At 40.6% G+C, this 26,846-nt stretch overlaps 1 protein-coding gene across 4 annotated transcripts; it reads left to right on the forward strand.

Annotated features, from left to right (window-relative positions):
- The first annotated feature begins 277 nt into the window (after positions 1 to 277).
- Positions 278 to 25,419, forward strand: ALDH3A2 (aldehyde dehydrogenase 3 family member A2). 4 transcript variants are annotated; one of them, XM_081270098.1, is made up of 11 exons: positions 278 to 2,789; positions 4,275 to 4,506; positions 5,269 to 5,354; positions 7,255 to 7,463; positions 8,646 to 8,763; positions 10,727 to 10,868; positions 13,188 to 13,354; positions 15,153 to 15,252; positions 19,342 to 19,577; positions 20,483 to 20,606; positions 23,711 to 25,419. In XM_081270098.1, the coding sequence occupies exons 1-10, from the start codon at positions 2,637 to 2,639 to the stop codon at positions 20,561 to 20,563; spliced, it is 1,524 nt and encodes a 507-aa protein (XP_081126224.1). In that variant the 5' UTR covers positions 278 to 2,636; the 3' UTR covers positions 20,564 to 20,606; positions 23,711 to 25,419. The 4 variants fall into 4 exon arrangements, with proteins under 4 accessions (XP_081126224.1, XP_081126226.1, XP_081126225.1 ...); XM_081270099.1 differs by lacking the exon at positions 20,483 to 20,606 and having other exon boundaries at positions 282 to 2,789; positions 23,711 to 25,418; XM_081270101.1 differs by lacking the exon at positions 4,275 to 4,506 and having other exon boundaries at positions 2,685 to 2,789.
- Positions 25,420 to 26,846: the final 1,427 nt, after the last annotated feature.

Genomic DNA, 26,846 nt, shown 5'->3' on the forward strand with positions numbered 1-26,846 from the left:
GAATGTACTAATCATGTTCAGGAATTGTTGTTTGATTTTCTCGCAGTGTATAATGATTTGTTAAAGGGGACCGCTATGTATGTAAAGTTCCTGCCCTCCCCAAAAAGTGTACTTAAGCACTGCTCAACCCCTGCTCGGGGCTCTGGGCTGCTCTCCCTTCTTGAGTGAGCGCGGAGCTCCAGCATGCTGGATCTGCAATAAACCCCTTTTGCTGTTGCATGAGTCGGTCTCTTGGTGGTCTCTTCCTCCGATGTTCGCCGGACCCTTACATAACAACAAATCCCATTATTATGTACAGCTATAATGCACCAATAAAAATTGTGGAAAGAAAAAAAAAAGAGGGAGCATCCTACAAACATAGGTATACCCAGAGGCCAAGACATACAGGGTTGTAGAATTTGGTGTGGGCTTTAGATTTTATTCTTAGTGTGACTGGAAGCTGTTGGAGTTTTGAGCAGGGAGCTAATAAAGTTAGGGTGCCTTCTAAAGGATCAACAACAGTTAGGTGAAGAATTAAGCTATAGCAAAGTCCATGAGTCAGGGTCCAGTCACAAAATAGAAAATAATCTATTATTTCATATTGGGGGAGTTTTAAGAATAACAGATGTCAAAACGGAGAATGGGGTGATACAAGAGATCAGAAGCTTCTACAAATAACCCTGGCTGGAACCCATAGGGCTGAACAGCTCCTGTGCCAACTGGAGATGCTATCCTCTCTTATCCTCTAACAGACAGGTATCACCTTGACCAAGGAAGGAACTCCTAGAGTCAGGAAGAAGCCAGGTGGCATGAGAGCCTAAAAAATATTGTCTATGCATTCTGGGTCCCTGCAGTACAATCAAGGCAAGTGTAGAACTGAGAAATAACAGATAAATAACCACCAAGGAGGCAAGAGCAGAAGTAGGGAGACCATTAGGGTGCTATTGCCATACATAGATCAGGTGAAAGATGATTATTGTTTGAACTAGGGTAGAAGTATTTAGATTTAATATATATTTTAAAGACAGCCAAAGAGAAGAGCTAAGGACTTCAGCTTGAGTAAATGGGATAAAGAACAGTCTCATTTATTGAGACAGGGAATACAGGATGCATATATTGTATTTGGTGAAGAATAGAGTTCAATTTAAAGTTAAGACTCCTGTAACAAATTCAAATGGAGATAAATAGAATGTAGCCGAACCCTTTGGAATTCAGAGGAAAGATCAAAATTAGAGCCTTCTCTGACCACTATCCATAGGATTACTTGAGCTAGTGAAGGTGAAAAGAAGACCAAGACACTTGAACACTTAAAGAACGGAGCCCCAGGGCACTTGAACTTAAAAGAGAACAGAAAGGGGCAAAAGATCCAGCAAAGAAAACCCAGAGGACTCCAATGGTATAAAACAAAACCCAAAAGAGTGCAGGGAAAGTGGGCGGGGTAGCGGGGGCACTATTTCTAGAAATGAGAATGACCAACTGTGCCAAAGGTTGCTGAATAGAACAAGAATGCGAACTAAGCTCTCCTACTAAATCTGCAAAAAGGAAGTGGGAAAGAAAACTTGAATAGTGTGGGTTCCCTCTATTAGGAGGAGTTGAGCAGAAAACCGGGATGATTTGCAGCTGAGAGAGGGAGGGAGGTGGGGGATGTGGCTCAATGGTGAGTGCAGGCTAGCATGCATGAGGCCCTGAGTTCCATCCCCAGGGCCTCCCCGCTACCCGCAAAGCCCTAAAACCAAAAAAAAAAAAAAAAAAAAAAAAACGGTTGGGAGATGATAATGCTCATTAATTATATTTCTGGAAATTATTCCTGGGCTAGCATTCCGGGAGATTAAGACCTGATTTCCTGCCCTCGAGAGAATTTCTGAGCTCCACCTGCAATGCTAAGTCAAGTTGTGCAGCTAATTCTCGCGGTGGGGGGTGGGGTGGTGGTGCTGGGAGGGGTGTGTGGGGGGGGTGGGGGCAGCTGGAGAAAAAAAGGGGTAAAGGTGGGTCCTTCCTCCCCTTGGTGGCCTCGGTGGCGAGACCCTGCCCACCTAGGCCCAGCGCGCTCGGCCCCGCCAGGCCCCCGGACTCTGTGTATTCAGCCACATCTGAAGAGCCACAGAACCGAGGAGGAAGGAAACCCGCTTTCCAGGGCGTCTCGGTGTGTGGGCCGCATTCTCTGGGCGTCTGGGTACTTCCTGCACGATGTCTGGCTCTCCGCAGCTGCTTGCCCCTCTGCGACTCAGCTCACTTCTCAAGGACTACTTTTCCCTTTTTGGGGGGAACCATCCAGGGGTTCCCTTCCCCAGCCCCCGCAACCTCTGTACTCACCTCGGCAACCAAAGCCCCGCCGCCTCGGCTCGCGGTCAGGGAGGGGGGAGCGGGCGGGGCCGCGCCGTCACGTGGGCCGCCAGGACCAATAGGCACGCGGCTCGGGGTTGAGCCGAGCCTGGCGGCGCTTCTGTTGGGCAGTTGGACGTGGTCGGCGCGGGGGCCGCCAGGGAAGCAGCGTTTAGTGGGACAAGTGAGGGGCGGCCTGGGTTCAGCGGTGGGAGTCCAACCGAAAGGAGGAGAGAATATCTGAGAGGGGGACAGCGCCCGCAAGCACAGCTTCCATCCCGTTCGCCACGCCCCAGCGCCCCGGGAGCTTGCCTTTTTTTCTTCAGGACCAGGCCATGGAGAGCCTAGTCCAGCAGCTTCGACAAACTTTCCGGTCCGGCCGGTCGCGACCCCTGCGGTTCCGGCTGCAGCAGCTCGAGGCCCTGCGAAGGATGGTGCAGGAGCGCGAGAAGGACATCCTGTCTGCCATCGCCGCCGACCTGTGCAAGGTAAAAGTACGCGGAAGGAGGGGCGGGGATGCTAATCTCGTGAAGCCTTACTCCGGGGCCAATTTCCGCCCGAACTTTAGCTTTTCCCTTTATTTCTGATTATTCAAGCACTGTTGGAATATTCTTCCCAGCAATACAAACAAAGCAAAATTCCTGTCGACTTTCCGACTTTTCCTGTCTCCTTATCCTCCAGTCTTGCTTAGATCCAGTCCTAACTGAATCAGCAGAGACCCTGGAAGTGCATGCGTTTCCTGAAGTCTGTAGTTCCTCTTCTGAGAATTTCTTTTTATATTCTTGCTCATATTTCTGTTGCACTTATGGTCCTTTTCCTTATGATTTGTAGGAACTTTTTGTATATTCTGGACGTCAAAAGTTTATCAACCTGACTTATAGCAGGTATTTTGCTCCAGGTCTATTCTTATAACTTCGTTTTTAGTTTCTTCTGTAGACAGTGGTTTGGGGGTTATTATTTTTGCACTCAGATTTTTCTTCATTGCTTTGTATATTCTTAGGTCTTTGCTCCTCAAATTCTGCACTGACTGTCTCACCTGGGGATCTTGTTAAACACAAATTATGGTTCAATAGGTCTGTGATGAAGACTTGAGATTGAAAGTTTCCAAGGAGATCTCCTGTGAGACTATACTGCCTTTTTTGGAAGCACATTTTGAGTAGGAAAGTTTTAAGTAGTATTTAGGGTATAGTTTTTTTCTGATTTTCTATTGCTATAATTTTTTCTAATTTTCTAGTACTTCTGTATTTTCTAATATTGCTTTCCTCTTGTTTTTGCTTTTTATGTACATTCCAGGGATAGCAAGGTGATATATCCCTGGGTTTGATTCTTCCTTCCTCAGTCAAAGACTATTTCAAGGAGTAGTAACAGTAGTAGCTATAGAATTTCCTTTGGAGTACTTATGGTGGAGAGGGACTGTGATATTAAATAAACAAAGTGGAGTAATTAAGATTCAGAACTGCTGTAAATCATTTATTCATTCTATAAGCTCCAAATATTTTTTTTTCTGTGTGTGTGTAAATACATGATTACTGAAGAAATATAGTAAGTTCCCATCTCTTAAGAGCTTTAAACTTAGTTGGGAAACAGAGCATACAGGTAAAATATGAGTATAGTTATAAACCAGTGTGTTAAAGGTGAAATATTAAGATACAGGTCAAAAGCATAACTGCTATGGTAGTTAAAATGTGATCAAGGCAGGGCATTATTAATCAGGGAGGTCTCCTTGAGAGAGATAAATGTTTAAATTGAGTTTTAAAGGACTTAAATTAGTAAAAGGAGGTTTTAAAAGCATTGCATATATTGCATAGGGAGTTAATAAGTTCTAATAGAGGAGTTGGATTGCAAACCAGCTAGTATGGTAACCCATTTGTTGTTACTATAGATGTACCTGGCCTGCAGCTTTTGACATTCATGTACAAGTCTATCCTACTCACTTTGTTAACTGAAAGTTAACTGTGATTCTCTTCTAACAGAGTGAATTCAATGCATACAGTCAGGAAGTCATTACTGTCCTTGGGGAAATTGATCTTATGCTGGGGAATCTTCATGAATGGGTTACTGCTAAACCAGTTAAGAAGAACCTGCTCACTATGATGGACGAGGCCTATATTCAACCAGAGCCTCTCGGAGTCATACTGATTATTGGAGCTTGGAACTACCCCTTTGTACTCACTATGCAACCACTGGTGGGAGCCATTGCTGCAGGTCTGGTGTCAGCTTATGTCTTTACACCTTTTTAGAGGGGATTATTCTCTCACATTGGTTATAAAGTAAGGATTGTGGCTAATTAAGTACATTTTCTTTGGTGGTTTGCCTTGGTTTATACCAGAAGTATATCGAGAATTCATAAATATATACTTTTAAATGAGCTGCTGACAAGATTTGAATGAATGTTGTTTTGAAGTAACTGGGGAATGAACCTGTGAGACTGAAAGGCATCTGAGTCAATAGGTGCAGAAATTTGGGGTCAGGCAACCATATTTAATGTAGTTTCAATTGCTGGCTCTGGCCTTGGTTGTACCATTTGATTCTGTCTGACCAGTTTTCTTCATACTGATAAAGGATCTGGGAGTAATACCAGCTTGGGTGTATACCAAATGCCAAGAGATTGATTTCTTACTGTGGAGAATCCAGATTGTCAGCTTTATGTTGACATAGTCTACTTGCTCATTAATTCTAGGGTACAGAGTAGAATCCAAGAGCAGAATTAGGAGGAAAACATGATAGCTGGAGTAGTGGGAAAGGCTGTATGAATTAAGATGTATGAATTAAGGGGTTAGCAATAAAGAAGGAGAAAATAAAAAGGAAGAGAAAGTAAGACAAGCTCTGATGTTCCTTGATGAAGACCAGACTTAAAACACTGCAAAAATAATTGGAATATCTCACCTATACATGAATATTATTTTGGTAGCCATTAAAATGACTAAAGTATTTGATATTACTGTTCTGATTTTTTATTTTGTTTAGGAAATGCTGTGATTATCAAGCCTTCTGAACTAAGTGAAAATACAGCCAAGATCTTGGCTAAGCTCCTCCCTCAGTATTTAGATCAGGTAAGAATGTCTTGACCCATTTCAACACATCTGTTCATAGTGGAAGGTATACATTTGATTTTCCTGTATGTCATTGCTAGCTGGGGGATTGTTTGCAGTTTCCTTAAGCCTTCAACAATTGGCTTACTAAAAGAAGATAAGTTCCAAATTACACTGTAGAGAAACCTGTCTCTTGTAGTTACACAATATATTTAGGCTTGTGGCTTCCTAAGTACGCCAGCTATCATGATTTTTAGATGTTTTCATTTAATGAATTACTTAATGAGGGGCTAGCACTGTGCTGGCTGCTGGTTTATTTTTGTCACTGATAATCTCTTTTGTCTTAACAGAATATAATACTATATTATTATATAAGAGTACTTCTGCTTTTTAAAAGGGCACACTTGCTGCATGAAAACTACAGAAAGTGGATTCTCACTCTTGAGTTAAAGTGCTGGCATTTAAGAGTATCAAAGTCTGAATAAAGAAGATTCTTCATTCTCTGAAGAGCTTTAAACTTGGCTGTGGGTGATTCATTCCTTTGTCTGAATCAGAGGTTCTTGCGCTCTCCTAGGGAGGAAGACAGTCACAAATTTAGGACTGCTGAGTTCCACGTGAAATCGTTGTGGAGTTCATTCAGCTTTCAACAAGACAACTTTAAAATATACTGCCTGAATTGTACATATTAATTTATAATGGCCTTGAGGCCAACTCTGGCTCTTGGAATAACATGGTTCTCTTTGATGTCTTATCACTGTCGTGCCCACAGAACACTTTTGTTCTAATAGCTGTGGTTATCCAATCCAGAAGGATGAAATGGAAGATAATGAGGTGTCAAGGATTGAGTAGGACATGGAGCCAAAAGATAGAAGATTAAGGTCCTGCTTTGTCCCTCACGAGGGGTAAACTCACTAGTAATTGACTATCCAGGCAGGGAGGGAAATAAGGCTTTAGTTGCTTCAGTTAGCTTATTAGGCAGTCTGTTACATATGCTGTGGACATGAAGCCACAGAAAAGTTAAAACTTGAAACGTGTTGTGCAGTTAAACCATGAAATGAATGAGAACTAATTAGCCTTTTAAGGAGAAGGAAATCTAATGGAAACTTGAGGTCCACAAGCCAGCTTTTGCTTTATACTCAGAACTCAGAATCTTTTCAACATCTCCCTCTGTCTTCCTTCTTTGCCATTTGTTCTCAGTCATTATTTTTCATGCTGTTATTGTCCAAAGTGGTCTCTCTTTTAGAGTAGCTACTAATAATAGCACAGTGCATCTAAAGGTTCAGTCCACACAGTCCACAGAAACTATGTGAATTCTCCCACTAACAGATAAGAAGACTGAGGCTCAGAGATGTTCAGTAGCTTGCCTAAGGTCACACATGTTAGCGAGTAGCAGAACCCAGAATCTGTCTGAATATACTTCAAAAGTAAGCATTCTCAGTCCCATGTTATATATACTACTCATTCAGCAGACATGAACTTGGCTTCTTTCTTGGACTAAGTCCTATTCTACAAATGGATTAAGCCATGGACCTTGGACCTGACATGTGGTCATTGATAGATAGTAGCCACTTTCTCACCTAAGTTCTCAGCTTCTATACAACACCCTTCTTTTCTCTCATGCATTTCCCTGGTCAGATTCAGCCATTTGCTCTTGTCTGTGCCTTCATTGCAAGCTTACATAGGAAAAAAAAGGGTTCTTTTCATGTCTGTTTCATATAGGTTTTAAAGGTTCCCATGTACCAGCAGACACTATGTCTTTTCTTCCACTTGTCCGTGATCATGTCCCTCTTCCGTCTTCATAGGCACTTGTCTCAGTCTCCTGGTTTTACTGAATGTTACATGTTTATATTGAAGAAGTCGCTGATGTTGGACAATAGGATTAAATTGGCAATGCAAGAGTTTATGTTTCTCTTTCTTTGAGGACCTATATGCTGTTGTTAACGGTGGAGTTGAGGAGACCACAGAGCTTCTGAAGCAGCGATTTGATCACATTCTCTATACGGGCAACAGTGCAGTTGGAAAAATTGTCATGGAAGCTGCTGCCAAGTATCTGACCCCAGTGACACTTGAACTTGGGGGGAAGAGTCCATGTTACATTGATGAAGACTGTGACCTGGGCGTTGTCTGCAGGTGCGTCTGGCTCTGGTTTCCTGATCTCCCCGCACAATGGAGACTTTTCCTAGTACATTCATGTGAGCCTTTGCACTTGAACCCCATGCCTTATGGTTCTAAGATAGGTCATTAAACCTGTGTGGTGATAGAAGCCTTTCACAAACTGTCTTTTGATGCCACTATCGGAAGTGATGAGCCATAGGTTCTGATATTGTGTAGATGTCCTTAGGAATATTGGAAAAGTTCTTTCTTTTCTCAAGATTATAGTTAAATCTGGTGAGAAATTTTATTGTTCTGTTAGCCAGTGATCCAGTAAGTAGATAATCCAAAGTATTGTGTGTACCTAGTGAAATTTTTAAATTCTCAGTTGAAGAGGTATTTTGTCGATCTCTTAACTAAGATCTTTTTTTTTTTTTTTTTTTTTTTTGATAGAAACCAGTACTTCTCCTCTTTTAACTTTGAATAGCATCTTGCAGTCAGGAACTAGAAAATAAAAGGATCAGGTTCTCTTCTTGAGGGTTTGCTACCAGGAAGTGCACAAACATAGAACTACCTCTGTGCTTTGGGTAGCGTGGCTTCTCTTTCAGAGACGGGGAGCCAAGAAGGAGGTGTGGTGGTGGGTCAGTGTACCAGGTCAGCTCCATAAATATGATCATGATCACCAGAACAAGAGAACCTCTGTCAACGAATGTTGTGGTCATGGCCTCTGTCCATACATAGAAGGAGTTTTTCGTCAGAGAGGGTTCTACATAGAGGCAAGTGGTCTTAGATCCTGACTGTGTCCTGCTTTACTGCCTGCACATCTTGCCAGCAGCAGCTGTAGCCACAGCCAAAAGCAGCAAAGTCTGAAGCTAGCTCTTGTCATCTAGGACAGCCTTCTGACTGGAGATTAGAGGTAAAGAGGTGTTGGAAGTCTCTTTCTCCTTCCTGAGGCAGGCAATGACTTCACTGCTTTTCAAGTACTCTTTCATACGAGGTGACTTGAGAACCTTCCTGCCGCTTAGAATATTCTACCACAGAAGGAAAAAGTATTTTTATAAGTTCCGGACAACCAATTTAGAGATGAGTTTATTTATTGTTTAAAAAAGAGTACCAACTAAATATATGAATACATTTTGGTTGGAAAACATTCAAATGACACAAAGTATGTAACAAAGGAAAATTTGAATTTTATAGCTAACCTAGGTTTTTTCCCTCAAGACGCATAACCTGGGGAAAATACATGAATTGTGGCCAAACCTGCATTGCTCCTGACTATATTCTCTGTGAAGCCTCCCTCCAGAGTCAAATAGTGCAGAAGATAAAGGAAACTGTGAAGGTCTGTGTTTAATATATTTGATTCTACTGATTTCTACTGATTCTACTGATATGCAGAGGGCCTGGGGGTAAAGGGAGTGAATTAAACAAATACCTACTTGAGTACCCTTTAGATGGTTATCAGTTTTATAGGATGTTTAAAGTAAAGTTCTGCATGAGGAAACTAAGGAAGGCTTCATGGTGTTATCCTGAGCTGAGATTTGAAAGAAAAATGTAGGATTTAAGTTGGTGGAATGCAATGGGTTCACCCATATTACTGAGTTCAGCAGTGGGAGGGGGTTGCTATGCACCCTTACTGAAAGAAATTGTTGGAATGATTGTTGTGAAGTCAACCAGTGTTACTTGAACACTAGAAGGAAGCAACAAGAATTCCAAAGAGGCATATATGATCAGAGAAGGAAAATTGCATACCAGGGAGTTGAGGGAGGTAAGATAAGGTGCTAAGCTGGACATTAGTAATGGGACTGAAATATGAATCCAGACCAGGAGAACATGAAAGTTGGCCAGTTACCAGGGAATGTGGGATGGAAGAAGAGTAATTGAAGGTACTTGTGAGATTGAAAACATTGGGAATTGGCAAATTGCGTGTTGAGTATGGTGATGAATTCAGTTTCAAAGGAATAGGGCCCCTTTGTCTTCCTTTGAGACATTTACACAATGTTTCTCAACTGAGCTTCATGTTAGAATCACTACAGAGCTGTTTAAAAATAGATTTTCAGTCCTTATCCTCCAAAGATTGATTCAGATCGTCTGGATCCTCCAGGTGATTGTGTGATGCAATCAGCCCTGAAAACCACTATTCGTGGCCTGGTCTTTGGGCCCAAGAACGTGCATTTCAGCAAGCTGCCAGGTGGTTCTGAAAGGGTAAAGTTTCTAAGCTACAAAGCCTGAGTTAAAATGTAAAGGACCAGGTATTGTAAAGTTTCTAAACTGCACTCAAAACCTGAAATTCCTGTAGCTGTTAAAACAATTCCCAGGACTGCCCACTAGATATTCCCCCAGACCATTTAGTTGTTTAATAACCTAGGACCCTGTGCAGCTTGGTACGTAGGCATCTCAGGGCCCAAAGCAATCAGTTTGAATGTACCCCCCTTCTTAGGACTGACCTATCACTCCCGCCCGACCTGTTCCCGCCAATGAATGTACTAATCATGTTTGGGAATTGTTGTTTGATTTTCCCGAGGTGTATGGTGATTTGTTAAAGGAGACTGTGATGTATGTAAAGCCCCTGCCCTCCCTAAAAAAGTGTACTTAAGCACTGTTCAACCCCTGCTCGGGGTTCTTGGCCGCTCTCCCTTGTTGAGTGAGCCTGGAGCCCCAGCGCGCTGGATTGGATCCTCAATAAATCCCCTTTTGCTGTTGCATGAGCCGGTCTCTTGGTGGTCTCTTCCTCCGACGTTCGCCGGACCCTTACAGTTCCTGCCACTCAGACTTGAGAGTTGCTCTTGGTGGAGGGTGGGTGAATAATGTTCATTTTATTTGAGATTAAATCTAGAGCTCTCACAAGGCTTTGAAGTGATGCAGCAATTCAGTAGTTTTGGGCTTGTTTTACCCAATAAATATTGTGATTCTTTGACCTTGGTATTTACCAACGCTGTATTTTGATCCTTCAAGTGGTTTCACTGTCATCCAGAGAAGGTACAGGTCAATGAAATAGAGTAAGACTTCTCCAAAACCTGCTTCCACAATCATCCCAAGGGAAGCCCATAGGTAGATTGCAAGAGAACCTACTGGAACTATGGAAAATAATAGATCAGTTAGGGGGTATGTTTTATTTCTTACCCTAAACCTGCCAAAAAGCTTAAACTTATTGCTATTATACTACTACTAAATATTTGGGGGGTAGAGTGTTGGATTCTGTGAGGATATAAAACCAGATTGATTTTCAGGCATGTGTGGATTTTGAACTCAGAGTAATTGAAAAATGAATTTGTGACAATTAAATGCTTTTTTTATTTCAATAGGAATTTTATGGAGAAAACATAAAAGAGTCTCCTGATTATGAAAGAATCATCAATCTTCGTCATTTTAAGAGGATACAAAGTTTGCTTGAAGGACAAAAGATAGCTTTTGGTGGGGAGACTGATGAGGCCACACGCTACATAGGTAATGGAAATTTACCTTTTTCTGTGGGAAAATGTCAGTTTGACAGATTTTACTGACTATTACTTTATTGACCCTAAATAAACTATTATTTATACATAGCATTTCATTATTAAACTACTGAATTCTGCTTTCTAATATACCACTTTTCTTAAAAACTGTTTTTAAATGAATGTGCATATACATGTTTAATACCACTTGTGCTGCACCGTGAGAAGCAGAATAGAACTTTGTAATTTTCTTGCATTCGTGGATGGGAAAGTAGCACAAAGAAATAGCTGTGTCAAAATTCCGCAGTTAGCCAATGCCATTGACAACAGCAAAAGTAATGTTTTGGTTTGTCATGCTTGACTTTATTATTTGTTTACCTTCTTTGTGGGTTTTTTTTTTTTTGCTATAAATATGTATTACTTTGAATTTAAACACATTTTTCTAAAATAACATATAAAAGAATTATATGACACATTTGTTGGCAAAGAATCTGCTCCAAATTGCTTTACTTTACCTCTCTTAAGAGTTAAGATGCTGCAAGAAACCAAAAAACCAACTTAAAAAAAAACAAAACTTGAAAGACTTAAGTAATAAGGAAAAAGTTATTATTCTCTTATAATAAACTGTTCTAGTCTGTCCTAGATTGTATAATTCAGTGGCTCAAGGATACCTTAAAATCCCCTTTATCAGTCTTTCTCTTCTCCTGTCCTCTCCGTATCAGCTTTGCCCTCTTCTAGCTAATAAATGGCAAAGACAAGGGGCTATCATTCGTAGCTTTGTCTGACTGAGCTGGAGCTAGGTTACTGCGCCTGAGCATACAGCTATGCTGAGGAGTTGTGGGAGGCTCAAACAAGATTGGTTCTGTGACCCAAGGAGGACCTGGGCAGTGAATTTGGGGAAGCAGCTTATGTAGGAGTACTGCTGCAAAGTGCTGTCCTCAGCCACGCTGCCAAAAGAATTAAGTAGAAAGTAGGGATAAAGAAAAAGAGCCAACTTGTTATTTTCAGAAGTCTTCTCTCTTTTTGTTTTTTAGATATTTATTTTTTAGTTATAGGTGGGCCCAATATCTTTATTTTATTTTTATGTGGTCTGAGGATTGAACCCAGTGCCTCATGCATGCTGGGTGAGTGTTCTTCCTCTGAGCCACAACCCCAGCCCAAGATGTCTTCTCTTTTAGTTTTGATCCAGTTTATTAACAGGGTCTTCTTGAATACTGCTAATTGATGACTTTACCTTGCATGGATGCTGGGATACTCTGCACAGCTTCTTCAGCATTCATTTTGCTCTTCTTTCTTGTGCTCTTTCCCCATTGTAGACAAAATAGGGAATCTTTTTTTTTTTTTTTAATATTTTTAGTTGTAGATGGACACGATATCTTTATTTATTCATTTATTTATTTACTTATTTAATGCAGTACTGAGAATTGAACCCAGTGCCTCACATGTGCTGGGCAAGCACTCTACCACTGAGGTTGTTTCTAATTTGTTGTAAAACAAATTATGGTTTATTTGTATATCAAAGTCCACCATGGGCTGGGATTGTGGCTCAGTGGTAGAGTGCTCGCTTAGCACAGGCGGGACCCGGGTTCAATTCTCGGCACCACATAAAAATAAAGGCATTGTGTTGTGTCCATCTACTAAAATAAAAAAAAAAAAAAAAGAATTTCTCTCTCTCTCTCTCTTTATCGCTCTCAAAAAAAAAGTCCACCAAATGAATTCATATTCATAGCTTGTTGTTTTGGGTGATGAGGCCCTGGGGTTATCACTGCATCCCTCCCCTGCTCCCTGGGGTTAGATCTGAGTCCACAGGGGTGAGTGTCATAAGTCCTTTTGACTCACAAACACCTGTATAATAGGAAAACTTTCCACAAACCCAGCGCCAAAATAGGGAATCTTGACCACGTAAGTATGGTTTTCTAAATCTAACAGAGTTGTAATAATATGCATGAAACAACTTGAGTTAAGAAGAAGCAGTATGATGAAGAGCTGTCAATATTCCCAGAAAGACCAGTTCAGGGAAAGATGTAACTATAACCTCTGGTTAAATATGCATATGACCAGGAACATAATGTGAATAAGATGTATTTGGATATGTATCTTTCTCTTGGTTTGCATAAGAGGTCCACTTGCTCTGAAGATTCTTAATTGCACAGTTCTGTCACAAAACCAGGGCTGGCACATGATAAGAGGACTTTTTTTCCCCAGTAGATATGACTTGGGTGGGAGAGAGAGAAAGGTATGGGTAGGTGACTCAGTGAAACAAACGTAAGATGAGAGTTTTGCATTTTTGTCTTCTACTTTAACATTTTCATTTTGTTTATTTTCTCTTTAGCCCCAACAGTACTTACTGATGTTGATCCTGAAACCAGAGTGATGCAAGAAGAAATTTTTGGACCAGTTCTTCCAATAGTGCCTGTGAAAAATGCAGATGAAGCCATAAATTTCATAAATAAACGTGAAAAGCCCCTGGCGCTCTATATATTTTCTCATAACAACAAGGTAAACTTTATGAAAAAAACAGCTCACTATCTTGAATGACTGTTATGTTTATTGTATATCAAAGTCCACCAAATGAATTCATATTCATAGCTTGTTGTTTTGGGTGATGAGGCCCTGGGGTTATCCCTGCATCCCTCCCCTGCTCCCTAGGGTTAGATCTGAGTCCACAGGGGTGAGTGTCATGAGTCATTTTGACTCACAAACACCTGTATAATTGGAAAACTTATAAGTACTAACATTCAGTGCTTTTGTGACACTAATCTTCCAGGCATTGCTGTATGAGAACCTGTCCTTGTAACCGAAATGGCATTCATAGCCACTCAGATGAGGCTAGGTAGGACACAGACCTTTGGCACCATCATATAAATAGTTGTAATACTTTGGATTTCAGTTTCTCAAATTAAATTTCTTTTTTTGTTAGAATGGGGAACCCATATCTTGTAGTCCAGCATCTGTGCCACTTTCTGCATGGCTCTCTCATTTGTGTCTCTGGGTAATGGGCTACTGCTAAAAACCAGTGGCCTCTTTGTGGGCAAATAGGCTCAGGCACTCTCTGAAGAAGTGGGAGAAGAAAAAGGGGGAAGATGGGACCAGTCAGTCTGAAGAGTTCATAAGCCAGGTGTGTTCTGGATAGTTCTGCTGGTAAAACATAGCAGTTTTTCTGTGACAGCTTTTGGAGCTTATGATGCTAACGAGACATCGATAGCTATAGATATTTGAAGTGAGACAAATATGCAGAGCCCAGAGAAGACTGAGTTATTCACAGAACAATGATCTGTCATTTTGAATGACCATGGATAGATAATGTGGTGAGTGGGAACTCTGAAACCTAAAGTCTCTTGGCCAGGGTGCAGCTGAGTGGGGAGCCCTGGGTCACCTGAGGTCACTACAGCCCATATTTGACATCTGCCATGAAGAACTCTCAAGGGTTTGTCGGCACTCAGGTGAAATGACACTAGTATAATGTCATGTCCTTTTTTGGATCTTAGGCCAGCCAACTATTTACTTCTTCAAAAATAGGATGCTAAACTTAAAATCTTAAATATCTTGCATTTCATAAAGATTAATACATTTTAATTGTATGCTACAATTTAGAGCAGATATTTTTAGATCTTTGGATTTTAATTTCTAGAAATCCAAAGATTTTAGAAAAGTGGGATATAATCTGAACTGTCTGTTATAAAAGCCTTTTGCTCCTGTTTTGTAGAGAATTAAGTCTATGTGGCAGTCAAGTGAATAGGCCCCAAGAAAGTTCAGGGGTGCCTCCTGCAATGTATGGTTGAAACACTGGGAACCAGAAATGTTTTATGTTATTAATTTTTTTTTTTAGATTTTGGAATATTTGCACATGCATAATGAGATATCTTAGGGATGGGACCCAAGTCTGAACACAGAATTCATTTATGCTTCATATACACATAGCCTACAGATAATTTATGCAGTGTTTTTTAGTAATTCTGTGTTTGAAAGAGTTTCATAGCGTGGAATTGTCTACTTGCAGTGTCATATTGTCACTTAAAAAGTTTGGGATTTTGGAGCATTTCACTTCTGCTTTTCAGATTAGGATGCCCAACCTGTACTTGATAAGTGTCTGAGAAGTTAGATATCAACATGTTTGCTAAGTTAACCACAGCGTAGTTTATTTTTATCCAATTGGCATGGTGTCCCTAGACTCAGGAACTCTTGCTGGCAGTTAAAGAGTGTGTTTTCCTTCCACACGGTCCTACCTATGAGGAGCTCTGAGCACTTCCTGAGATGCAAGTGTTACTGACCTGGATGCCTTTGGTCTATTCCTTAGCTCATCAAACGCATGATTGATGAGACATCCAGCGGTGGTGTAACAGGCAATGATGTCATCATGCACTTCACTCTCGATTCTCTGCCTTTTGGAGGAGTGGGTAAATATCACTTTCTTTGCTCATAATAAATTCAGAAGCTCTGCATTTCAACAGTTTTTTGTGCAGCCTGTTAAAGAGCTGATTGCTATAGGTCACTGCATGATTGTTCTCTTCTGAGAGAGACCTTCCCCAGCCATCCAGTTGACGGTAGTTTTCCTGATTCCTTGTACCCCAGGGTGAATCTGTCCTGTCACCACTTCCTGTCCTCACTAGTACTGGCCACACTTGTGGGTACTTTGTTCATTTCATTGCTTTACTTGTTTATTTTATTCCTATATTTAGGAAATTTGAGGACCAAGACTCCAGTCTCATTTAATGAGATTCCCTTTCTCTCTCCCTCTCTCTTTCTCTTTCTCTCTCTCTCAGTGAGGTAATGAAAGAAACATTTAGAACGTCAGAGAAGAGACAGCATTCAGAGGGTTTTCTGATATCCCTTTGTTTTCCACTCAAGGTAGTGTCAAGTATAGTCAGTGAGTACCTGTATTGGGTCCTCAGCCCTCTGTCGGGGACGAGTGGCCTATGCTTGCCTGTCCTTCATTTGAAGAGAGTAAGATTCCCATGTTCTAGAGAAAATGGGCTGTGGACACAGCCTGGTCCTGGCCATTCCCTTTGGGATGTGATCTACCTCTCTCTTCCCCACATGAGATGATTGACTCACCTTTTTATTTCTTTGGGATCTAAGTGGTAGATATCTCTGCTGTACAGTAGCAATAGTACAGAATAACCAATGTGGAAAAATTCTCACAACAATAAGCAAACTATAGAAACAACTATCTTGCAAGCCCCTGGTTTATTTTCTCTAAATGTAATAATATAAATTACTCCATGGGATGAATAGCCAGTCTGGCAGGAACATCTGTTCCTGGTTAAGGAAACCTTGTTCCATAGCCAAGGAGCGCTGACTTGCTTCCATGAGTGCTACTGGTCCCTTCTGGGGATGTAAACAGCACCAGCACCCAGCACGATACTGATAATGGCATACATGAGGGAGACTTGGGGAGAGACTAGGTAGACACTGCCAGATCCAGACTGGAGAGGGTGGTGGCAGAAAAGATAGGGGAACAGGAAGGAATATTTTGGGGGTCAAGCAGAATTTCCAGATGGAGTGTATGTGAAGGAACAGGTGAATGAAAGCAAGTTGGCTCCTGAGATTTTGGCTGGAACACTTACAGTTTTATAGCCCAAATTCTTAAAAGATTAGACTGTTGTCTCTAGATCCTCATCTCATCCCACAAGATTCTGTCCCCCACCATGCTATCGCAGCAAATCTGCCATTGTTTCACATGATGTTACCAGTGCCCCATTTGCACATTTAATTAATTGGGTTTATTTCCTATCTCTGCTAGGTAACAATGTGGCATCATCAATAATACCCTCTTTTTAAAAACAAAACAGACCTTCCTTCACCAATGCAAAAGCAATATGGGCTTTTTAAAAGAACTTGGACAAAATAGAAGAGCCTAAAAAATAAATTTAAATTATTCATAACCCCACATGTGAAAATAACTGATATATGTCTTGCACATATATGTGTACATGCATACACAGATTTAATGTTCTGTGCAAAGTGGTATCTTATTGTATGTGACAAGATAGTGTGAATGCTTTATGTCATGATTTTAGTAACTGTTCCATCATATGAATCTGGTAAATTTGTGTTACCAATTCCTTCAGTTATATTTTTGTGACCTCAAAGTTTTGAGTATTATAATTTTTTTGTAATATATTTGTGCAATCTGATTATTTCTTTAGAAAATATGTCTAGAAGTATAATCACTGTTTTAAAAGTGCTTGTATATTTCTTTCCTGAAGGAAATGCTTTTTTCTTCTAATTCTAGACGCAACATAGGCTTAATGGCAAAAAGCCTAAGCAGTTAAACAAAACACAGAATGATATAAGGAAACATGCAATAACCTCTCAGACATAGACAATTATGTGTATAACACCAAAAGTTTTGGTATGTAGCTCAGCTTTTTCTTTAGAGTTGCTTTCAACACATCTTGCCATATATCCTTGCGAGTTGTATTATCACTATTTCTGTGAACAGCGTAGGAATGTCCACTTCCTTATATCCCTAAACTGGATTATTCCATTACAAAATTGCTAGACCAAAAAGTGTCTCATTTTAATTTGAACTCCTGTCATAATTAGTGAGGGTGAGCTAAAGATTCTTGTGAATTTCCTCTTTATATCCTGAGATATTTTGTTGTGGTCACCTCTTTCTTATTGATTCATAAGTGGCCTTTTTTATAAGTAAAAAAAAAAAAATTAACTGTATCTGTAACAAATTACTTCTTTCCAGATTGTAATTTGTCTGTCAGTTTTGTCTATGATTTGAAACCTTTGTATAGTCAAATCTGTGAGGCCTCCAACTTCTAATTTGGCTTAGAAAGTCTTTCCTACTTTAGCATTATAGATATTTATGTGTCGTTTCCTTAAATTCCCTAATTTTCTTTTTATGTTTTAACTATGGATTTAATTTTGGAATGTTTTATAAGAAAGAATGCACCTTTATTTTTTTCCAAAGAGTAAGTTTGTGCTGGGACCATTTTTGTCATAATTATCCTTCTATCATCTATATTCAATAAAAACAATTACTTGGGTCATTTTTACATTTTCTCTTTGCTTCATTAACTTTTTGCTTATCTTTCCCTGGACCAATACACCAGTTTTAATTACAATAGCTTTATAGTTAGCTATGTAGTTAGCATATCAAATGTGCTTATTATCTGCCAAGAGTTGAGTCTATGCATTTTAGAGACCAGTAGCTAGTAAATAGTAGAACCAGGAGCTGAGCCCAAATTTCCTGCCTCTAAAAACCATACATGCAACCAATCGAGTAGTTTACTCCTCAGGAACAATTCTGCTCAATATCTAAAAGTTTATCCCTTGTGGATATTATTTTCTAGTGTTTTCTTGCCTATCACCTAGGCAAGATGAACTTTAAAATCAGTCACCATCTCCTCCTACTCAAAGAGAAAAACATACCTTTGAGATTTCCTGGAATTTTGATTAAAATTGCTTTAATCTTAACAAATTATATTGGGAAGAATTTAGATCTTTAAAATGTGGAGTCTTAAGGGAAAAGTGTTCCATCTCTTCATTTATATAGCTGTTTTATGTCTGTCAGTAACACTTCGTAGTTTTCTTTATGTGGCTTTTTACCTTTAATTTTAAGTATTTTTCACGCCATTTTTCTTCCTTAAGTTCTTTATACATTTTCCCCCATTTCCTTCCTACCTTGGTCATGCCTTTGGCTGGCCCCTCAGCCTCTGCTCTTCCTCAGTGTTAGGGTTTCTCAGGGTTTGGTCCTGGGGCTTTATTGTGAACCAGTCTTGCTTCCTGAATGATCTATCCCTTCTTGTAGCTTCAGCTACCACTTCACCTACAGCCTGGCCCTAATAAACTGCCTCTTGTCTTCCAGTTGCCTGGCCTTATTTCACTGTGTCATGTACCTGCCATTCTCCCCTTGCATCTCTCAGTCTGTTGTACCCATAGTGAGTTAGAAAAATAGAAACTTTCACAGAACTGGCTTCTTAGAGGGCAGAGTTTTCACTTACTTATTCTCACCCAGCTGCATAACCCTGTCACCCTAGTCTTTGTCACTACTTGGAGGAAGCAAGTGGGTGAATGGAGTCATGGATAAATAGAGCCATATTGGGATGATAGGAGAAGAGTCTGACATGTTCTGGCTTTGCCACTCAGCAGCCACATGACCTCAGGCAGGTTAATCAACCCTGTGAGCTCCCTTTCCCTTTCTAGAAACTGAACTGATAGAACTCAGTACAGTACTGATGAGGTGAGACTTATAGAGAATCTATTTAAACTTTTCACATGGTCCCTGCTACCCAAGAAGGACTACAAATCCTTTTCTTGCTCTTGGAAAGCATCCTGGTTGAAAGGGAGGTTGATTGTGCTGAAGACAAAACTGGGGAGGATTTCTTGAAAAGAGACATTTGCTGGCAGAGAAATTCAGTGTGGGCATTCATGCAGCAGGGAGTGCATGTATGTGTTCTCCATCTGCATGGAGGCAGAGGAGTAGCCCAGGTCACCTCCAGTGAAAACTGTTTTGTCTCTCCTCTTTTCAGGTTCCAGTGGGATGGGGGCTTATCACGGAAAACATAGTTTTGATACTTTTTCTCATCAGCGTCCCTGTTTATTAAAAAGCTTGAAGAGAGAAGGTGCTAACAAACTCAGGTATCCTCCCAACAGCCAGTCAAAGGTGGATTGGGCAAAATTTTTCGTGCTGAAACAGTTCAACAAAGGAAAACTCGGGCTTCTGCTGCTCACTTTCCTGGGTGTGGTGGCAGCAGTGATTATCAAGGTGAGTCCCCTTTCCTCAGGAGCTGCCGGTTCTGGTCCTGCCCTAGTGACTGCCACCTCTACTTCTTTTCTCCTGTCGTATACCTTCTCTAGTTTTATAAATTAATTCTATCAAGACTCTACATAAACTTTTAGTGTCTCAGACAGGTTCAGTGTCCAGCTTCTTGTTTTTATGAATAAAGTTCTTGGCACACACCCATACCCACTTCTCATCTTTGCCTGCTTTCCTGATACTATGGCAGAGTTGAATAGTTGTGATAGAGATTGACCAAAACTTTAACAGAAAAAGTTTGCTGACCTCTGGCCTAAGAGTTTAAAATACTGGAACTTGCTTACAGAGTCCTGAGCTGTCTAACCCTCTGATCCTTATGGTACCCAACTTCCCTCTTCAGCTTCAGTTTCACTCTTGAATGTGCATGAACTCAGCACGTCACGGGGATGGGAGAGAGCATTCTGTGGTGGACAGTAGTGGTGAAGGATATTTTATGAGGCTTGAGTGTTTTCCCTCATAATTAACTACTAGATAATGTTTGACTTTGTTGATTGGTTGTTCTAGAGATGGGCTTAGCAAGAGGCCCTTGAGAAAGCTGCCTTCTCCAGGCAGTTTGTGTATATTTGGTGTGAAGGAGAAAATCTATGGGGTTGAAAGTTAGAATGGAATGGGGGAAGGCACCTGTGTCATTATATCCCCTGGCCAGCCAAGGAAATTCATTGAAAACATTTGACAACTTCCAATGAAGAATGGGCATGAAAGAGAGGCAAGATTCAAGTATTTAATGGAAATTACTATATTTATATCTATGTTTTGTGTGAAATTTAAAGGGGGGTTTGGCTCGTCTTACAGTAGCACAGTTTGGGTGGAACTGGAGATACCAGTGACATTTGAAATCATTTGGGTTTTCTCAGAAATACCGAGCTGTGCTGAGGAGAAAGGCCCTGTTGATTTGTCTGGTAGTTCACAGACTGCATTGGTCCAATAAACAGTGATGGACAGGACATTTCAAATCCAACTCTGTCTTTTAAGAGTGAGGTAGGAACTCCTTATTTTCTTTCTATGCATATGGTAGGCCAAGTTTTTGGGTATATTTTGGTTTTGTTTTTTGGTACTTGTTTTTCTCCAACTGGAGGCTTAGGGTTACTGAAAGTAGAGTGTTTAAACTCCCTCCCCCCCACCCCTCGTTTCAGACTTTGCCCAGAGTATTGAAGTGTTAAAATTCACCTTACAGATTTAAATAGGACAGGGTGGGTCACTAGGAATCTAAGAGAAATGTATAGGGGCAACTGCTGAGCCTACATCATTTCTAGAAAAAGAATGGCCATCTATGAGCCTCATTTCTCTTCCCTACACACTCAGCTTTCCTGGAGGAAGGGCCAACTCTTTCAGACCTGTAGTCACCGTTGAACTCCATTTCATTATTTAAGAATAATTTTTAAATCATTTGGTTGTGCAGATTAGCTTTGAGTTTTTAAAAAAGTTTGACTTTGGAATTCATAGTGACAAATGTATTGAATCAAACATAACTTGCTATTTAGAAAGTTTCTACTTTTACTTCTATAATCATCCCTAGAGTGGAGATGTGGTTGGAGCCAGGCTTGGGTTTCTGGTTCTTATCTGCCTGTTTTGCTCTTCTCCTGAGACAATGATCCCCTAGCCTCATATGCATCTTGATCGGGGTGGAATTTTTCAGCCTATTGGACAATATGGAAAACCAGGCTGGGTCTATGCTCCCCAGGCTCGCCCTGTCCCCAGAAGGCTTGCCCAGGTGCAGTGTACTGTACCAAGTAGGTTTGAATTCACAAGAAGGGTTTGGCAGTCAGGTCTTCCTCTGTGCAGATCTAGAGAAGCAATAACATATAGAATCCTTTAGCTGGGAACAAGAATTTGTGAGTTTGATTCTTGGCTCAGTTATTGGCTTAATTGACTTTGATCAAGGTCTTTCCTGAGCCCTCACTTGGGCCTGAGCTATCCAGTGCAGAAGTGGGCATTGGTGACTTTCTAGGCTACTTTGAACTCTCTCTCCAAGCTCCTTACTACTAACTGACACATTTGTTGTTGTTGTTGTTGTTGTTTTTTTTTTTTTTTTTTTTTTTTGATTCACTATTGGTAGGACCAGTGAAATTTGGTTTTCTTTGCCTCTTTGCTTCCTTCTCTGCTCTGGTTTCTGAGATTTTAATCTTCTTTTTATCAAATCATGTTTAATTTTAAATGAATGAGTGAATCTATATTGTGTATTTACTTAAGTTTTTTTGTATTTACTTTAAGTTCTTTTTTTTAACTTTTAATTGACATAATGTACACATTTATGGGATGTACGGTGTGTCATTTCAACACTTGTACAATTTTTTTTTTCTGTACTGGGGATTGATCCCCAGTATGTTTTATCACCGAGCCATATCCCCAGTCCTTTTTATTTTTTATTTTGAGACAAAGTTACTTGCCAAATTACTGAGGCTGGTCTCAAACTTGAGACCCTATTGCCTCATCCTCCTCAGTTGCTGAGATTATAGGCATGTGCTACCACATCTAGCTACTTGTACACAATTTTTTAAAAAAATTTTGTTTTAGTTGTAATTGGACACAATACCTTTATTTTATTTTTATGTGGTGCTGAGGATCGAACCCAATGCCCCTCACATGCTAGGCGAGCACTTTTCTGCTGAGCCACAGTCCCAGCCCCTGTACACAATTTTTAATGATAAGATCAGGGCAGCTAGTGTCTGTCATCTCATATTTATCATTGCTTTGTGTTAGGAACATTCAAAGTCCTATTAGCTTTTTTTTTATTGTTTTTATAATTTATTTTTTAGTAGGTGGACACAATATCTTTATTTATTTTTCTTTTTTTTTTTTTTTTTGGTGGTGGTGCTGTGGATCAAATCTAGTGCCTCACTGGGTGCTAGGTGAGCACTCTACCACTGAGTCACAACCCCAGCCCCCTTTTTATTTTTTTATTTGAGGCAAGTTTGCTTAGGGCTATGTTGCTTAGGGCCTAGCTAAATCTGGCCTCAGACTTGCAATCCTCCTGCCTCAGCCTCCCAAACTGCTGGGATTATAGGTCTGTGCCACTGTATCTGGCTCCTTTTTATTTTTTAGTTATTACTTATTTATTTATTTTGGTGCTGGGAATTGAACTCAGGGGCACTCGGCCACATCCCCAGCCCTATTTTGTAATTTATTTAGAGAGTCTCACTGAGTTGCTTAGTGCCTCGTCATTGCTGAGGTTGGCTTTGAACTCATGATCCTCCTGCCTCAACCTCCTGAGCCGCTAGAATTGTTATCCTGCTGCTGACCGGTGACAAGTCCTTGCTTCCCCAATGTTGAAGTATAACACCAGAGAAGCACGCGGAGGCAAGGTCAGAGTGGAAATTAGAAGTGTATTAAAGGACAGCAGAAAAGACTTCTCCCGAGGAAGAAGGGGACCCAAGAGATGGAATCCCCTATTAGCTTTTTTGAAATATACATTTAGTTGTTGTGAATTATAATTCGATAAGCCTTCATTTATTGTAATCATAAACATTTTTCTGAAATGGCTTTTCTGCACTTAATAGTTTACTCATTTTGTTTGATGTTTGATTTCATTTTATTAATTTACTAGAGTCAGAAGGAATTTGGAACATAAGTCCACAAAGTAAAGTTCAAAAAAAGCTTATAAACTACAGAAAGCATCATAGGTGGTCTGAGTTTGAAGGGTGGAAAAACATCATAGGTCCAAGCTGATAAATGCCATTGGCCTTTTACAATTAATAGGATCGCACTTCAGTGGATGGAACAACTTCATTCCTGTTTCTGAATGTAGAAACAAGTTTGCATATCAGTTTTCAAATCGTACAGATCTCGGCTTCCTGCTTTCAGTGCCAGCATAATAGATGAGTGTTCTCAGCCCCAGCTTTTACCTACGTGCTGATTCTGAATAGAATACAGCCCATCTTGCTATTGTTACTGTTGAGGAAGGGTGTGACCCTGGGTCTTTGGTTGAAACCACACTTAGACTTCATAAGGATGCTTAGCTATCTTTATTGTACAGTACATTTAAGAGTCTCTTAAGATAGGGGGTATTTAACTGTGTCCCAAGACTGGTTGTGGGTGACTTTTAAATCAGTTGAGTAACCTAAACCACTTTCTCCTCTTTCCAGGCTGGATACTACTGAAGAATGAGTCTATTCAACCTCTTCTACTGAATTATTCCTCTATAAATGGCTAATGAACTGATAATTTTTCACTCCTACCAAAATCAGAAAATATGCAAATATGCCATGATGAAACCTAAAAGTCATTACCACTCACCTTTAATAAAACTTGCCATTTCAGCCAAGTCCTGACATTCCCCAATAATAAGAATAGTTAGAGAATTTATTCTAGATTGTGCTAGGGGCAGGAATGTGTTTGGCTAAATCCAGACTCCTTGAAGACTTGAACCTGCTCAGTGACTTTCATTCCAATTCATAGGACATCCAATCCCCTGCCCCTGCTGCCGCCATCACTGGGTGAAGCTTTCAAGAGCTCAGTAGTGCCCATGGCTACCAGTAGTCCTCTGTAGTACAGAGAGGAAAGGTTAGTTATTCCCAGTTCCCTTTGAAGTTTGCTGCACTAAAATTGGGTTGGGGGAGCAAGGCTGGGGTAGAGGTTTCCCCTCATCCATTGGGACTTGAGAACTTGACTTCCAGCAGTTAAAGCTCTTCATCCTTTTTCATTCGTTCTCTATCATCTGTAGGTAATTGGTTGCTACAGTCTGCAGGGTTATCCATAAATGCTCTTTGTGAATAATATCACTCAAAATGTCTTGTAAGCTCTAGGGGCTTGCTAGAAAATCCTTGCCAGTTTCATGCAAGTATCACCTGTCTTTCACATAATAACGTTGGACTTACATCTTATTGAAACCTAACTAGCACTTTTTAAAATGCTCTGATTAAAGTAAGTGTGAAAATATTGCCATGAGCAGTAGCATATGCCTGTAATTCCAGCCACTTAGGAGGCTGAGACAGAGGATTGCTTAAGTGCAGAAGTTCTCAGCCAGCCTAGGCAACATGGTGGTCCCACCTGCAAATAGTCTTCTCAGGACCCTAAAGTTGCAAGTCAGTGATCTTCAAGGACAAGATTTAATCATCTAATTTCTAGAGTACCATACAAGTAAATTTCACTCTTTTAAACCTCAGAGAGGTTCCTTTCTATTCTATTCAACTTGCAGGACTTAAAATGGGGGAGTCATTTCCTGTCACAAAAAAAAAGAGGCCTTGGATATTAGGACTTTGGGGCTTGAGAGCTTCATAGGGAAGAGAGAGTGGATAATATAGAGAAGTTTAGAGAATGCTGTTGAAGTGAGTTGGCCATACTAAAAAGAATGGAAAAGGGTAAGAGGATCTCCTGAACAAATGGGCAGATCTTCTCACTAGAGCCTTGTATCACCAAGGCCTGAGGTCCCTCATCCAAGAGGGAAAGTGCCAAAGGAGGTCTATGTGGAGCGGGGTGTTCTCTCCAGGGAGTGCTATGCTGTGCCTTGGAGCTCCTGGTTGCAGGATCTCAGTTCCTTTCCTTGAATTTGAAAGAGACTTGGCCCACTCAATGAAAAAAATGTAATTTGCACTATCAAATGTATAATCAATTTTGTTAAGTAATTTGTTCCATTAAGGTTGTCTGCAGTATGGTATATCTTTATCATCTCACAAGGTGTCAAGAATTAATCACTGGCCTAATTTAGGAAAACAGTTACTGTGGTTCTGATAGAATGATCAATCATAGAATATCTTACATAAAATTTCAATATGGAATTCTCATTTAGTACATTGTATTTTGTAATTTCTAGTTAAGCTAAATTATTGGCTTATCTACTAATATATTTTCTAAAATAAATGGTTATATTTCATAAAACTGACATGAATTTTGATATCATTTTTCATGTGGAACCTCGGACATGCCCTGTTGGAGATGATCCTTTGATTGTAAGTTTTCTTCATTTTTTTGCTCTTGCCTACCAAAGGTGGTATTTGTTAACTCTCTTTATTGTGCTTTCTCATTTTAAATTCTTAGCCAAGAAAATTTTCTCAGACTTTGGTTTCTGGTTACTTGGGGTGGAGTTGCGGGGGGCGGGTGCAGAGAGGGAGAAGGAGAAGAGAGATACTGATTGGTGGCTACCTGTGGCCTGATTCACCATTAAACCCAAAGATGTTCACCAATTCCAGGCCTCAAAGGCATCCAGGAATTTGGATCAGCACTGGATCCCATCCTGAGGCTCTGTGGCAAAATCATCTTTACTGCTCTGGTTTATATCATATCACTGCTGTAAGAAAAAAAAAAACTGCAATGTGAGCGAGTACTTCTCCAAGTCCGTGATATTGAAAATGTTAGTGGGATGAAAGACTGCAGATCCACAGACAACCCCTGCCCCAGCCAGGGCCTTACAGCATCCGTGTCTGCAGGGGGCTGAGGGGTCCCCTGGGCAGGACACACCGCCCGCTTCTCAGAGGGTTTATAGAGGCTCTATGAACAGACAGGCAACAGGCTGTGCCTAGAACAAGTCTAGGCACAACTTATAATGTTAGTGGTTTTTGCAATTTTTGTTTTATTTGAATCTTTAATTTGAAGCCATTTATATTCTGTGTGCTGTGTGTGTGTGTGTGTGTGTGTGTGTGTGTGTGTGTGTGTGTTTTACTGGGAGTAAACCCAGAGGTGTTCTATGAATGAGATGCATCCCCAGCTCCTTTTATTTTTTGAGACAGGGTCTAAGTTGAGAAGTGAAAGCTGCCTGCGTAAAACACTTATCCAAGAGGATGATGGGCAAGTCATTTCATTACCTTATCTAAAATCCAAGCACACTCATGGGTACTTATCTGGTTTCAGGCTAGTCGGGTTGAGCTTTTTACTTTGTTTGATTTTCAGTAGGTCGGCCATCGCAGAAAGGCTTGGGTTTTACATTTCTCTTTGTAACTATGGAGGGTGCTTATACTAGCCAACCACAATGTCAGGAATAGAGGCTGAGGCTCCAGTGGCCCCTTCACATTCCCCCCAGCTTACACCCCAGACCACTGCTGCTGCCAAGTCCTGATGCATTCAGGCACTTCCAGCTGAACAGTCACTACCCATGCTGGTCAGGGGCAACTGACTCACCTCCTCTGCAGCTAGCTTTCTGTCCAACTGGAAGGGAAAGGTTAAAAAAAAAAAAAAGTAAAAAGTGTCACAGGCCAGCATTCCTATCCAGAGGCCTGTTGGAGACAAGTGCCAAAGTACATGTCAAGTTACCACCCCAAGCCTCTCCTGACTTCCTCCCACCACATG

This window comes from Spermophilus citellus (assembly GCF_964194105.1).
Source record: "Spermophilus citellus genome assembly, chromosome: 17".
NCBI lineage: Eukaryota > Metazoa > Chordata > Mammalia > Rodentia > Sciuridae > Spermophilus > Spermophilus citellus.